Source organism: Tupaia chinensis, unplaced genomic scaffold (genome assembly GCF_000334495.1).
Source record: "Tupaia chinensis unplaced genomic scaffold, TupChi_1.0 Scaffold000686_1, whole genome shotgun sequence".
NCBI lineage: Eukaryota > Metazoa > Chordata > Mammalia > Scandentia > Tupaiidae > Tupaia > Tupaia belangeri.
Window position 1 is genome coordinate 126,547 of NW_006160209.1, and position 16,712 is coordinate 143,258.

At 33.6% G+C, this 16,712-nt stretch overlaps 1 protein-coding gene across 6 annotated transcripts in view; it reads left to right on the forward strand.

Annotated features, from left to right (window-relative positions):
- The window catches only part of TDRD3 (tudor domain containing 3), a 154,123-nt gene that overhangs the window by 45,149 nt on the left and 92,262 nt on the right, over nt 1–16,712 (forward strand). For 4 of the 6 annotated variants that reach the window (XR_001371296.2, XM_014592405.2, XM_014592406.2 and 1 more), the window contains exons 1-3: nt 2,259–2,343; nt 6,480–6,545; nt 16,151–16,311. Coding sequence is in view for 5 of the 6 variants with exons in the window: in XM_014592405.2 (XP_014447891.1) it covers nt 16,238–16,311 (74 nt within the window). In the remaining variant the exon portion in view is untranslated. Of the gene's footprint in view, nt 1–2,258; nt 2,344–6,479; nt 6,546–16,150; nt 16,312–16,712 lie in introns of those variants that run through there. The other 2 variants (XM_027776610.1, XM_027776609.1) reach the window with 1 other exon arrangement.

Below are 16,712 nucleotides of genomic sequence, written 5' to 3' on the forward strand. Positions count from 1 at the left end.
CTCCTAGTCCCTTGGCATCCCGTCATGTTTCATTTATAGTTGTTTCGGCCATGTAGGATAGCTGTCCATATATTGTGATATGCTGTAGAGACCGTGAACTCCTTGAAGGCAGGTGTTGAATTTTCATCATTTTAGTAATCTTATTACTGATTCCCACAGTACTTATCACATGATAGGGACTTAATTACTCTTTATGCAACTGAACTTATAAGATGATTAATTGGAATTATAGATAAGTTAATGGCAATGAGCAGTGAAAATTTAACAGGGTAACAAGGAAATTACCATTGCCCTTTTGAATTAAAGCATTGTTTTAACCATTTAAATTTATTGGCAACAATTGTATCCCATGGTCACTTACTGGTCATTCCTGCCAAACCCCTAATCATTCTATATACTTAGCACTTTTGTTTTCTAACCCACTTAACTACAATTTATTCATTATTTTAGTTTAGCACTGTCAAGGTCTTACTTTTAAAATTTTTATTTATTTTTTATTATTATAAAAAATTTTTAAAAATTAATTTATTCATTTACTTATTTTAATTTGACCAGAGAGAGAGACACTGGGAGGGAGAGGGAAAGTGAGAAAGCAAGCAACCAGGTCCAGGATTTGAACCATGGTCAGTCATGTGGGTGTGTCCAGCACCTTAATCACCATGTCACCTGCTGGTCCCAGGGTCTTACATTTTAATAAGTACCTGATTTTGTAATATTCTTGCTTTGATTTATAGACAAACTTTCCTGACTTTTATCTCCTTGGTCTTGCTCATAGGTTTATCAACTTTAGTCTTCTGCTCTTTTGTATGGTCCAAATTATTCATATTATTCTTCACCTGCTCTTTTACTTTGGAGAAATATTTCATTGTTGCTTCTTTTTCTTGGTTTAGAAGACAGTGTCTCATTCTGTTGCCCATGCTGGCCTTGAGCTTCTGATCCTGCCTCAGCTTCTGCAGGCCTTGAGCTTCTGATCCTGCCTCAGCTTCTGCAAATTTCTGGGATTATAGGCACATGCCATCACACTCAGCCATTCTTGACTTTTTAAAGCTCTATAATTTTTGGTTGTTGTCTCCACTTATGGTTTACATTGATAAATGTTTTAGAAGCAGCCGAGAGTTAGGGGTTGATGGTGAAATTGCTGGCTTTCAGAGTGAGTTTGAATTACCACTGTTAGATTAAGAATCTCAGATTCTTTTAGCAGTGGGAGAATGTCTACAGTGGAAATCGTAGCATTAGCCCTTTGGTTAAAGGAGCTGATACCAATTACAAAAAAAGTGAGATGTTAATGGGCACTTTTACAGTTGATCTTTTTGGTAGAATTTAACAAAGTATTTCAGAATATCTGCATTGTATGCATGGGACGATATGATTTTTCCCCTCTTTTGGATTTGATTATATCTTTACTCTTCAATTAATTATCATCATTGACAAATATATGGTTGGCTAGGACTGGATAAAACAACACAGGGGAAATAAGACAATAAGTAAAAAAACCTAGAAAAGGAATAGGAAAAGTAAAAAAATGGTAAGAAAGTACCTATGTTTGTGTCACTTGGAGTCAATAGAATTTATTGAAAGGTTTTGAGACTATAGTGTTAGAGAAGAGGGACTTGAGAAGGTCTCCCAGAGGAAATATCTGCTGGAATGTTTTAAACTATGCAGTTTTTAGTTCTGTTTTATAGCACTTCCTGATCTCTTTAAAGAGTTGAATATATTTCCAAATATTTATTAAGTCAGATATTATATTTGTATGTTAGCAAAGAGTAGCTCATATATTTCTTAGGAAGTATGTCAACATTTAAATAGCTTTTCTTGGAACTGGCAGGTGGCGTAGTGGTTAACGCATTGGACTCCCACATGGCTGACCATGGTTGGAGTCCTGGACCTGGTGGCTTGCTTTCTCACTTGCCCTCTTTCTGTCTCTCGCTCTGTCCCTCTCTGGTCAAATTAAAATAAGTAAAGAAAGAAAGAAAGTTAAATAAAATAATTCCTAAAAAAATAGCTTTTCTTAGAAAGCATATGGATGATTTTATTGATGCAATGTCCTTTTAAGGGTACAAAAGAGGAAAAATATAATTATTTATTTTGTTCTAACAGAAATAGTAAATAAATAGGGATTTTATATTTAGGACTCTTTTCCTAGAATTTTTAGTAGAAGCACTCTCTAATAGAGAACACAGCTGCATGTAGACGTAAGCAAAGAACTTTGGTTTATTATGATTTTAGGTAATATTAAGCCATTTATTTTATTTTAACAGGTATCTTTCAGATGAAGGCATTGAAGCTTGCACAAGTTCTCCCGACAAAGTCAATGTAAATGACATCATCCTGATTGCTCTCAATGTAGGTTACGTTTATTAACTTTTAAACATCTTTAATCTGGAAGCTATATTCATGAAAAATATCTCAAGATAAACTGAAATTGATGATAAGTAATATGTAGTACATCTTTTATTTTTTTTGTCCATTTGAAGTTGTATGATGTTTGTTAAATTTAGTAATCTCTTCATCAGCCAAGTATTAGCATCTATTAATACAGAATCCAGTGAAAAAGGAAAAAAAAATTAGTGAATACTTTTTCAACCTGTGATCAGTTATAGAATTTTATAACATTTATAGTAGCTATATTTTAGTAGTAAAACTTACCATTCATTAAAACAAATTGTAATTTAATTTACATGGAACTTCTAGGTAGGGTTTAATTTTTTTGAAAATTGTATTTATTTTAAAATACTTTTCCTATAATAAAAGTAATATATATATATATATTTTTTTTTTTTTTTGAGAGGTTTTTGCTATAGGGTGCCGCCAGAAAGACAGAGAGAAACAGAAAGCCAGAAATCACCCTCTCAGTGGAGATGGCCATGCCACAATCCCTTCTCCTCCGTTCTCCTCTCGGTATCTTGGGCATGCACGCACACATGCCTGGCGTGAGTTTAAGTCCCCGGGTCCAGGACTCAAATTGCGGTCGACTACATGGGAATTTAGTGACATAGCCATTATGCTAACTGCTGATCCCTAAAAGTAATAATTTTTATAGAACATTGCAGAAAAATACAGAAAAGCAAATGAGAAAGCTAAACCTACTTTAAGTATTAATATTTTGGTGAATGTCACCATATTTTTCCATAATTGGATTGGCTTTTGAATTTTTAAAAAGAGTTGGAAGAGTTGTTTGAAATAAAATTGTACTAACCAATTTTTTTTTCAATCCTATATTTAGCCTTGTCGCTTTTTTAAGACAGTTTTTTTCTTCTTCTTCTTTTTTTTTTTTTTTGCTATAGGATGTGTGTGCTTGCCAGACAGACAGAAAGTAAGACATTACCCCTCCAGGGAGGATGGCCACGCAATAATCCCTTGTCCTCCATTCTCCTCTTGGGATTTTGGGCACACAGGCATACATACTTGGCATGAGCTTTAAGCCTCTGGGCTCAGGACTTGAACCACAATCGACTATGTGGGAGTCCAGCGATATAACCATTATGCCATCTGCTGGATCCTGCCTCTGGTAGATTTTTTGTGTTGACTTACTATAGTAGTCTATTAACAAATTTATATATTGTGATAAATGATAAATAAATTCAGAAAAGAATGATTATTTGACAAATTCCTCATATTACTGTACAATCAATATAACATAAAGCAAAAGTGGTGGGTGCCATGAATTTTTAAAGTTTAAATAAGTGTACAAGTATCACTGAAATTTATATTTTTAAAATTTTACTTGGGTCTAAACAGATAGAATTTATGTTCTGAACTCCAAGTCATTTTCTTTTAGCTTCTTAGATATTTTTTCAGTTAGACCACCAAGATCCTTTTGTTTGTTTCTGAGCAGAATGTTTAGGTTTTTAATAAGCAAAGGACTACATTTTTTAAATTAGTTGAAAATTATGTATGTTATTTATGCCTATAAATGTCAGTGTTCTCTAGGCAGTTTTTTCTTTTATTTGCTGGAGGGATCAATATTCCCTAGGCAGTTTTTTCTTTTATTTGCTGGAGGGAACTTGTGCATGCTAGAGAAGGAAGTACCTTCCACTGGAAATAGTCATGTAGGACTCCTTTTTCTTCCAGTTCCATATTCCATCAGGATTTTGAGCATATATGCATGTGTGCCCAGATTATTTTTTAGGCTATTAGGGCTTGGATTCAAACCATGGTTGGTCATGAGGGAGCTAGCTCTTCTAACTACCAGCTATAAGTTGGCCCTATTTTTAGATTTTTATGTTGAAAAGGAGTATTCTTGATTTTTTTACTTTGTGAAATAGGAGGATATTAAAAATATGAAAAATTATCATTGAAATCAAGCATGTAGTTTGGAGTTAACACACCTGGATTATTTAGAAAACAATTAAGTGATAGTCCAATCTTAAATTACTGAATACTAACTATTAGTAAGAAATTGAAAACATTATATATTTTTATTTCTCTTAAGAGTCTGTATACTATAAAGTTACTTGCCAAATAGACATTCTCTTGAATTGACTTGAATTAATAGGAATCGTGTATGAGTATGTAGTAAATGCCTTGAAAATCAACAAAATTTTTATAGTCCAACTATTTCTCCTGCATCATTTTTTGTGTGTGTTCAATTTAAAAATATTATTGGGTCTAGTCATTGTTTTAGAAATCCTGATATAATGGCATCTGAATAATAACATTGCCTTTGTAGTAGTTATACATTGGCTTTGAATTTAGAATGTTTAAAGATCTGGTAGATAATTTTCCTCTTGCTAAAAAAGTACATTGAAATAACATTCCTTATACGTGTGTATAGAACTTTAAAAGTTATGTAAACTTTGAATGTAGTGTTTCTTTTTAGCTCTGACAACTCAGCTTTCAAGTGATTTCAAAATAATTCCTGTACTTTTGTGAACTACAGTCTTAGTTACATTATTGACTTAATGGTTATTTAGTCAATATAGGCTCAGATGATAACAAAATGTAACTTTTATGGTCATTAAAATAAGCATGATAGCTAACCTTCACTGAGTGTGCAAGTCATGTATTAGCATTTAGTTTTCGAAACAATCCTCATCCAGGGAAGGCTAGTGTGAAAAAGCGAATTTCTTTACCTGTATATTACTTGATGTTTTCAAAGTGAAATGACATACAGCCTAATGTATTGTTTGTAGTTCTTTTTACCGTGTTGCCATCTTGAGGCTGCAAAGAGCATGAACATTGTTAAACAAGTATTTGGACTTGTTTGATACTTAGTTTGCCTAGTAGTTCTGTTTAGTGAGTTTTAATTAAGGAGTGATCCTTGCATTACATTGAGAAAAAATTATGAACCATAGTAGTAAAAGACTAGGAAAAATTTTATATACTTGTTTCTTATTCATGTGCATATTTCACACAAGCAAGTATTCTATTATTGTAGTTGTTCAAAGATTATGCTACCTCTCTCTATATATATTCATTTCACTTTGTAGTAACTTTGATTGTTTAGTATTTTCTCCTTAAGTCTAACAAAAATTTCTCTCATAATTATGTGATTAAATGCACTTTAAATCTATTTTCTTTTATTTTGTACTTGAGTTGATGAGCCCGTTTACTATATTTTCAGAAATAATGAAACAGTGTAACTTTAGTTATTACTTGAATTTTGCTCCCTCAAGCATTAAGAAAATTTCTTAGGTTAAGTAATTGGACCTTTCTCATGAGTGCTGATATTTTTTTTCCTCTGCACAAATTTTTTGCCATTATTTTATGTTTTCATTTTCTAAAGAGGACTTAATCCTTAGTAGTTCTGTTTTTTAGGTAGACCATGTAGCTGAAGTTCTCTTTATATCACAAATTCTATAGCTTTTTTTACATTAGGCCTTATATTTTCTTTTTCTATGTTTTGAGTTCTCGAGTTGCACATACTTCTGGATTTTAATAGTCATTTGTTCCCCAGTTTCTATTTCTGTAATTTGTTTAAGCAAATAGAACAAATTTTGTTATTGTAAAGTCTACCTCTAAGTCTTCCTAAATCTTCTTTGCTATTAAAATAGTATTGTTCCTTTGGATAGTTCTATGTTATGTAGCTTTGTTATATTATCGATTACATAGCCTGTAGAATAATGTGTTTTCATGTCTCTGTACATGAAGATTAGGAGTGATTCAGTTGTTAAAAATATACTATGCTTATCTATTCAAACCTACATTTGATTTTGGATTGCGGCATTAGTAAGAGCATAATTTACATAAAACCAAGCTTCAGATTTCAATAGAGAAGAGCTAATAAATTTGAAGGTTATCTAAAGAAATATACTTAAAATTGCCTTAAGGGTTACTGTTTACCTTACTGGCACACTTTAAAGAACTCACTTATGAGACTATGTTGTTTGAAAAGATTATTTGTATGAATTGGACAGTTAGTTAAAAGACACTTATTTACTTCTTGTTTCAAAATATTAGTTTCTCCTTTTGTTCTTGAAATTATATTTAAATTTACTTTTTTCTATATTTCTTTTTTAATAGTAATATTTTTATTTTAGACAGACCTGAGAACAATTGGCAAGAAATTCCTTCCCAGTGACATCAATGGTGGAAAGGTAGAAAAGGTAAAGAAAACTTGCTTCCTAAATTATGTCGACTATAGTAACTATGCACATCTAGTAGATTACTGGAATTGCTTTTTGTCAGTAAAGACTGCAACTGCAAAATATTTTAAAAGTGGACAGATTATAAATTTACAGTTGTGGTGACATCCTGCATCCATTTTTGTGTGTGTGTGTTTTTTTTTTTTTTTCCTTAGGTTTTTACCTTAGGGTGCATGCGCTCACTGGGGAAAGAAAGAGAGACAGAGACAGTGAGAGGGAATGTGAGAAATCATCCCCCAGTGGAGATGGCCACACCACAATCAATCCCTTTTCCTCCATTCTCCTCCCAGGATTTTAGGCATGCATGCACATGTGCCTGGTGTGAGTTTCAAGCTGCCAGGTCCAGGACTCGAACAGTGGTTGGCCATGTGGGAATCCGGCAACATAACTGTTACACCATCTGCTGGCTCCTGCATGCATAAATAATAGCTAGCTTTGGTGGCTTCTCAACATTAAAAAAAACCCCAAAAAGCCAAAACTAAAAACTTGCTTCAGGAATTATAACTGTGACAAATTTATTTTACATGTAAGACCAGATATCATCAGAGTTCAGGGCAAGGACCTTTTCTTACGTTTTTATTTTAGTTACCTTAATAAACTATTACTGAATTTACATAGTGAATTTATTCATACTAATGTATGAGATTATGAGGGAACATTCAGAACATTTGGTTATTGCATTACACATGTATATACATATTCACGTTATAACCTTTTTCCATGTTTTGTTTTTTTTCTTTTGGAGAGGTTTTTCCTATAGGGCACGTGCGCTCACCAGACAGACAGAGAGAGACAGAGAGACAGAAAGCGAGAAATCACCCCCCAAGGGGGATGGCCGCACCACAATCCCTTCTCCTCCATTCTCGGATCTTGGCCGCGCACGCACAGGCTTCCGGCATGAGTTTTAAGCCACTAGGTCTGGGACTCGAACCGCGGTCAACTACATGGGAGTCCAGCGACATAGCAATTTCACTAACTGCTGGTCCCCCATGTTCTGTTTCTTTGTGGATCCAGTAAAGTGATCTCTTTTTTAAATACAAGGAAAAAAAATTTATGTATGTATATACATATTAAAGAATTACTTTATTTAACTTCTTTTATTTATTTTTTAATTTGACCAGAGGGACACAGTGTGTGTGTGAGTGTGTGTGCGTGTGTGTGTGTCGGGGGGGGGGAGGATGGAAAACCAGCTCCGGGACTTGAACCACTACTGGCCATGTGGGAGTCCAGTGTTCTCAACCACCATGCCCACCATGCCACTTGCTGGCCCCTATATATATATATACATACATTTTTTTTTGCCATAGGGCATTCGTTAGAGAGAGGGAGTGGCAGTGAGAAGGAAAGTGACAAGTCACCCCATGTGGGGATTGCCATGCTTCAATCCCTTCTCTTCCGTTCTCTTCCTGGAACTTTGGGCAGCACACAGGTGGAACGGCATGATTTTCAAGCTGCCAGGTCCAGCAGTCAAACTGGACAACCATGGGGTAGTCTAGTGCCTTAACTGCTATGCCACCTGCTAGTCTACAAGGATACATTGTTTTAAGCTATCAACTGATGAGTCTTTTATTTCCTATTCATTTATATTTAATTTCTTCTTTTTATTTGAAAATACATATAAATTGTATCAGTCAAGAATTTATTTGTGCTATTGGTCTCTTTTTGAACTATTAAGGAATATAGTAGTTCCTTAGAATAGAAGGAACTATAGATAATCTATAGTTTAATTATCAATAATTAAAGAAATATTATAATTTAAAGAAATACTTCAGTGGATATATTTCATGTACGAATTCAGATTATTATTTTAGCACTGTTTAAATAGTTTCTGTACCTTAGATTCCAAAAATTCTGAAATGTAATATTTTTTCAGATTTTCTAAATATTAGTTCATTTGTGCAATAGTTGGCAGTCATTTGGCTGATAAGAACCATAAGAGAAGGTTTCTTTTTCTTTAAAAATTTTTTTTTTAATTGCCGAAGTGGGAGAAAGAGAAAAAAGCACCTCCCAATGTGATGTGGTCATGCCACAATCTTTTTTTTTCCATTTTTCCATCCTGTCAGGATTTGGAGCATGCATACGTGTATGTTTTTCAACTTACCAGGCCAGTACTTAAAACATGATACAGCTTACAAAGCATAGTGTTCAACCACTGCACCACAGAGGCAGCATTTAAGAGAGCGTTTCTTCTAATCATCTCTAGTTTTTGAGGTAGATACTCAGAAATGAAGTTTCTATAGTTACCTTCAGAAATTCATTTTAATTTAACAACAAACTGCGACAGCAAACTTTTTATTTTTACCTAAATTTCTTCTTTTGTTACTTAAAATCTGTAATGTCTTTTTTATATTCCCCCAGGGGAGATGAAAAACATATGGTTATCTTCCTTTGTGAATAATTCTTCATATACTTGAAGACTTGTAAATGTCACTGCCACCAGTTTCTTTTGCTAAAGCCATCTATCTTGGTTGTTTTGGTTATTCTGAGTCTCAGACTTTTCTTTCATCTTTATTGTTCTCAAAGTCTTCTCCAGTTGTTTTGTTTGTTTGTTTGTTTGTTTTAAGCTGTTTCATTTTATGGTTATAGTAGTACGTTCTCAGACTCCGGTGAATTATCAATTCACCTGAATTGCCCTGGAACTCGGCTGAAATACAGCTTGCTGTTCCCTAAACATCCCTGCCTCTGCCAGAGTTTCTAATTCTGTAGGTCTTGGCAAGCTCCTGAGAGTTTGTATTTTGAACAAATTTTCAGAAGATGTTGATTTTGCCGGTCTGGGAAGTGTACTTAGAAAAGCACTAGGTTATCCAACCCCAAGTCAGGCAGCAGTCTTTGATAGGCCTGATGAGTGCAACAGTTCTCCATAGGAAATGTAAGTAATGTCAAAGCAGTGTGTCAGCATCCTTCCACTGGTTTACTGAAGAGAACTTTGAAGCTTTCTGGCTTATTGATTTTCCATTTTCTCTGTATATGTCATTAGAAATTCTGAGAATTTATCTCTGCTCTGAGTACTCAAGATAGTAGTGATGAAACCCTTCTCTGCTCCTTCTGTTCTCTCCAAACATTTTTGTTTCTAAAAGTTTCCCACAGTGGCTTTTAAAGATTTCCTTTGAATGTAACGAACAATAATAAATAACAACTTAAATTTTATTTATTTTTTAATTTGACCAGAGGGACACAGTGTGTGTGTGAGTGTGTGTGCGTGTGTGTGTGTCGGGGTGGGGGAGGATGGAAAACCAGCTCCGGGACTTGAACCACTACTGGCCATGTGGGAGTCCAGTGTTCTCAACCACCATGCCCACCATGCCACTTGCTGGCCCCTATATATATATACATACATTTTTTTTGCCATAGGGCATTCGTTAGAGAGAGGGAGAGGCAGTGAGAAGGAAAGTGACAAGTCACCCCATGTGGGGATTGCCATGCTTCAATCCCTTCTCTTCCGTTCTCTTCCTGGAACTTTGGGCAGCACACAGGTGGAACGGCATGATTTTCAAGCTGCCAGGTCCAGCAGTCAAACTGGACAACCATGGGGTAGTCTAGTGCCTTAACTGCTATGCCACCTGCTAGTCTACAAGGATACATTGTTTTAAGCTATCAACTGATGAGTCTTTTATTTCCTATTCATTTATATTTAATTTCTTCTTTTTATTTGAAAATACATATAAATTGTATCAGTCAAGAATTTATTTGTGCTATTGGTCTCTTTTTGAACTATTAAGGAATATAGTAGTTCCTTAGAATAGAAGGAACTATAGATAATCTATAGTTTAATTATCAATAATTAAAGAAATATTATAATTTAAAGAAATACTTCAGTGGATATATTTCATGTACGAATTCAGATTATTATTTTAGCACTGTTTAAATAGTTTCTGTACCTTAGATTCCAAAAATTCTGAAATGTAATATTTTTTCAGATTTTCTAAATATTAGTTCATTTGTGCAATAGTTGGCAGTCATTTGGCTGATAAGAACCATAAGAGAAGGTTTCTTTTTCTTTAAAAATTTTTTTTTTAATTGCCGAAGTGGGAGAAAGAGAAAAAAGCACCTCCCAATGTGATGTGGTCATGCCACAATCTTTTTTTTTCCATTTTTCCATCCTGTCAGGATTTGGAGCATGCATACGTGTATGTTTTTCAACTTACCAGGCCAGTACTTAAAACATGATACAGCTTACAAAGCATAGTGTTCAACCACTGCAGCACAGAGGCAGCATTTAAGAGAGCGTTTCTTCTAATCATCTCTAGTTTTTGAGGTAGATACTCAGAAATGAAGTTTCTATAGTTACCTTCAGAAATTCATTTTAATTTAACAACAAACTGCGACAGCAAACTTTTTATTTTTACCTAAATTTCTTCTTTTGTTACTTAAAATCTGTAATGTCTTTTTTATATTCCCCCAGGGGAGATGAAAAACATATGGTTATCTTCCTTTGTGAATAATTCTTCATATACTTGAAGACTTGTAAATGTCACTGCCACCAGTTTCTTTTGCTAAAGCCATCTATCTTGGTTGTTTTGGTTATTCTGAGTCTCAGACTTTTCTTTCATCTTTATTGTTCTCAAAGTCTTCTCCAGTTGTTTTGTTTGTTTGTTTGTTTGTTTTAAGCTGTTTCATTTTATGGTTATAGTAGTACGTTCTCAGACTCCGGTGAATTATCAATTCACCTGAATTGCCCTGGAACTCGGCTGAAATACAGCTTGCTGTTCCCTAAACATCCCTGCCTCTGCCAGAGTTTCTAATTCTGTAGGTCTTGGCAAGCTCCTGAGAGTTTGTATTTTGAACAAATTTTCAGAAGATGTTGATTTTGCCGGTCTGGGAAGTGTACTTAGAAAAGCACTAGGTTATCCAACCCCAAGTCAGGCAGCAGTCTTTGATAGGCCTGATGAGTGCAACAGTTCTCCATAGGAAATGTAAGTAATGTCAAAGCAGTGTGTCAGCATCCTTCCACTGGTTTACTGAAGAGAACTTTGAAGCTTTCTGGCTTATTGATTTTCCATTTTCTCTGTATATGTCATTAGAAATTCTGAGAATTTATCTCTGCTCTGAGTACTCAAGATAGTAGTGATGAAACCCTTCTCTGCTCCTTCTGTTCTCTCCAAACATTTTTGTTTCTAAAAGTTTCCCACAGTGGCTTTTAAAGATTTCCTTTGAATGTAACGAACAATAATAAATAACAACTTAAAACTTACTGACCTAGATTATTCTGTGCCACATTTTATCCTTTGAAATTTTTTTTAAAAAGTTTATTTCTTCTATAAGCCAAAGTGTCAAAGATACAGCATTCTCAATAGAATCCAGAGTGTCAAAGATACAGCATTCTCAATAGAATCTTGACACTGCAAACTACCTCCAGTTTCAGCTAGTCTGGATCACAGGCATGTGTGTGCCTGGCATACTCAGGGAGGTGTCTGGACACGAACCTGGAGCCTCCCTCTGGGTCATCCTTGCAAAGCATTGCACATACTGTTGACTACTGTCTTGCTCCCATCTTTTAAAGCATTCTAAATGATAATGTATCTATTGGGTTGTTGGAAAAGTCATGATGTAGAGTTTCTATGTTTTTCTATGCAAAAATGTCTTTTCCAACAACCCAGTAGTTTATATGTAAAATGATTAGATGTAAAATAGACCATTTTTCATGAAATAGAAATGTGAGAATGTTAAGTGTTGCTGTAGAGCTATAATGGGAAAGGCCTTTAGTTATGTGCTCATTTTTTCTAAGTTCCAGAACTGACAGATTGTGTATGCCTTTTTAAATATAAAACTATGACCCAGACCTAATTTTTTCAAGTAGAAATAAATGACCGACTTATGGATTCGGCAATACCAACATAAACCACAAGATGGCTGCACTGCCTTAAAATTCAAAGTCAGTGAATGCCTTCTAACTTGCACACAGTTTAGAAGTAGGATATTTTTAAAAATAAAAATCATTGAAAAAATATGAAGTTTCAATTTTAATAAAATCATATCATGTTTCCTATATGTCCATGTAGTCTTTACTAAGTAATAAAACTTATCAGTGAGTTATTGAAATTAAATATGTAGGCTAAGCTTCACAAAAATAGATACTGAAACTGATTCTGTGTTTTATTTGCAAGTGCTTATCAGTAATTATTAATAGGACTCAATGGAGTTCAAAAAAGACTACACAAAATGCAATATATTAGGTAAACACTCTTCTGATTATTGAAAAATAAACTATTTGCCTTACATTTTTAAAAAAGTTCTCTCAGAGAATAAAAAATGAAGAGGAATAATGTGGAAACTGGCAAATGATACTCTGGACAAAGTATTACTTTTCACTGGGCATCCCCCAGTACCTTCCTTGTATCTCATTTGCTGTAATTTCTCTGAATGATGAGTGAGAGCAAATTATATGTGCTATTATTTTGATGTATAAATTGGTAGTTTTTAACTTTCTGGGAATCTCAAGTTTGGTAAAAACTATTTAAGATTATGTTATCCATGTCTTAACTACCAGATATTTTAAAAACATTTTAAAAATTGCTAAGGAGGAGCTAGCAGGTGGTATAATGGTTAAGGCACTAGACTCCCACATGGCTGGCCACGGTTTGAGTCCTGTCCTGGCTGCTTGAAAATCATGCTGGGTGTGTGTGCATGCATGCCCAAAGTCCCAGGAGAGGAATGGAGAAGAAGGGATTGTTGCATGGTCATCTCCCCTGGAGGTGATTTCACACTTTTTCACTGCCTCTCTCCTCTCCCGTGAGCACACACAGCCTATGGCAAAAACCTTAAAAAAAAGCAAAGAAAACTTTCCTAAGGAGCAAATACTTTTAGATCTTTTAGTAAGTATACTACCATATTTGTGATCCAGAAACGTTTTTTTTTTTTTTTTGCTATAATTATTTTTTCACCTTAAACTCTCTTGTTTTGTGTATGTGTGTGTATCACACACACACACACACACACACACACACACACACACACATGTTGAGATCGAGACAAGGGTCTAGCTTCCCAGATATTTCTTTCAATATCCTTGATGCTTGATGCTTTTGACCGGCTTTCTTCTTGATCATTTTTGGTCCAAGTCCATAAACTTACCTAGGAGAACCCTGGTTTTTAGTAAAATCATCATCAATGTCATCCTCTTGTTCTATCATTCGTTAGGTGAAAATATCCTCTGTGCTAGCATTATAAATAACTTGTTTGTATTATCTATACAATCTTCAGAACAGCATTGAAAATAGAAGTTATTACCACTCTTGTTTTATTTTCAAGATGAGGTAACTGCGAACTTTCCTCATGTCTGTTGTCATTACAGTACTTGTATGACCTTCCCTCAGCTGCCAGGCTGACTTCTGTTTATTCCTCAAGTCCCAACTCAAGTGGCACTTCTCTTCTAATTGTCCTGATCTTTTCTGAGCAGAGTTAATTTTTAAAGACTAATATTCTTGTTGTGCTTTATGCCTACATTTGTTTTTATAATGCAACAAATTTTATTATGGCTTTAGAAAGCACAGTAGAAGAAAGGCATGCTTTGGTATGAGAACCAAATTTGCATTTTGATTCTGTCTCTTACTAGATATGTGGCCTCTGGCTGAGTATTTTACCCTCTGCCCTCGGTTTTCTCATTTAAGATACACAAATGATCGCAATGTACTTTACAATTCTGGAGATAAATTAAATAATGTGTATAAAGGTCCTGCCACATTTTCTGATATATCTAGTAAGTACTAAATAAATTATGATTATTAAAGTACTAGAAAATAATTAGCCAAGCAGCGATATTTTCATTATCATTCAGTATTAAGAATTTTTTAGTGTATCTTATGATTTTTTCTTTGTTTTTATTTTAGAATATGGTAATTGTTTTATTTTTTGTTATAGATTTCTAATTTAGCTACATTGTGTTCAGAGAATTTAGACCAAATGATAACTTGTATTTTGAAATTAGTAGACAGTATTTTGAAATGGCCAACCCAAACCTACTGGCTTTAGAAACATTCTGGGCACATATGTGTGCATCCCCAAAATCTTGACAGGAGGAAAAAATGGAGGAGAGAGGATTGTGGCATGGCCATTCCCCATGGGAAGGGGTACTTTCTCCCCTTCCCTCTCTCTCTCTCTCGGTCTACATCTCTCTGATGAGCACACACGCCCTCTGGCAAAATAAAAAAAAAAAGAAAGAAAAACTAAACAGAGTAATGAACATTGCAATAACTGTAACTTTAATTATTTAATTTAAATGTCTTTTAAATGTCATTAACAAAAGCTAAAGAAAATATACATTCTGAATTACCAGCTTATCTGTGTTTGTTAAAGATATGGGACTTGTAACTTTCTTCATAATGAAAATTACATAAAATTTTTTTTTCTAATCATACTTTCTAGTACTAAATGAACTTTCTTCATAACTGAAAATTACATAAAATTTTAAACTATTTTTTTCTAATCATACTTTCTAGTACTAAATTTATAAAAAAAAATTATTCCATGCAAGCAAAATATGGAGTATAAATTTTTCACTTGATACATGCTAACTTTGGAAATTAAGTATAAATGTCAATCTTTTCATATTTTACTCTATTGAAAATATAATTAATATGCATAGAAATATTTTATGTTATAGCATATTAAAATTATATTAAAATTTGTCTTTTCCCTTTAAATTACAATAGTAAAAATATTTTTATGATGTCAAAATGATCACTGTATGTTAAATGTATTTCTCAGACATGTAAGCAGATTTTACTACCATTTCTTAGCTTTACCATAAAATTTTATTAAATAAAACATTTATCTTTAATTAGCCCAATTTTATTTTTTGTATTTGATTAAAATTTGACCAGAGAGAACATTTCTTCTTTATACTGCCAACACGTATAACACAGTATTAGATTTATTGGGTCAGAAAAGTCATGGCACATTTTCCTGTGCAAATTTTTTGTCTTGTGACTTCTGATGACTCAATAATATCATTTACACATTTTCCTGTGCAAAAGTGTGTTGTGACTTCTGATGACTCAATAATATCATTTAAAAAGAGAATTGTGAAAATAAGTACACTGTAGCTCATACTTCAGTGTGAACTTTAAATTTTGGAGTATTGTGTTCTTCATTTATACCAGAAGAGGGTGCACTTTAAACTTGATGTCTGAGCAGAAATTATTCTTTTGAACAACTGCCATAAAGTTGATGTTCCTTAAAAAATTGCCAACTTCATTATTTCCAGACATTTTTAATGTATATGAGGGGAGAAGTAGGTGGTATTTGAATAATTTAGAACACAAAAGCTAAAAATATCAATTAATATGCCTTCCAGTAAAAATATAGTTTTATTTTCCTAAGTAAATTTTCATTACTGTCTGAAAATAAATTCAGAATTATAAAAACCAAATAAAAATTCTTTAAAAGGCCTTTATGAAGTTTTATCTTTAAATATGAAAAACAAACAAAATCCTACCTGATATAATTTCCGTTTTGAACAACATTTAAGTTATTTTTGTAAATTGTAAGCATTAAGGAAAAGAGAAACATAATAAGTGAAAACACAACCATGATTAGAAAGTAATTTTTATTATTTTGTATTTCAACAGCTTGAAGGTCCGTGTGTTCTGCAAATTCAAAAAATTCGTAATGTTGCTGCACCGAAGGATAATGAGGAGTCTCAGGCTGCACCAAGGATGCTGCGTTTGCAGATGACTGACGGTCATATAAGTTGCACAGCAGTAGAATTCAGTTATATGTCAAAAATAAGGTGATTGGGACTTTATTTTGTCTGTTTGTTATAGTATGTTTGAAAGTGTTATTCAAAATGGATTTTTAGAACTGTGAAAAAAGGAGAATGAACTCTTAAGCATATGTTTTAATTTTTCAGAAGAAATCACAGAAGTCGGTTACTCTTCAATGTTTATTGTAAAAGTAAAATTTAAGGTATTCTTGCATAAAATGAATGTTTTCAATTTTGCTAGAAAATTTTAGGTCATTCTGTTGGTTCAGAAAAAACCTAGAATTTTAAAAAATGCAGTATGTTATGGTGTCTTTCTTGATAATTAACTCACTAGCTAATTGCGTGTATAATAGTGTCCATTTTAATATTCTAGTAAAGTTGTACCTTGATAGTTAGCTCACTAGCTAATTGCGTGTATAATAGAGTGT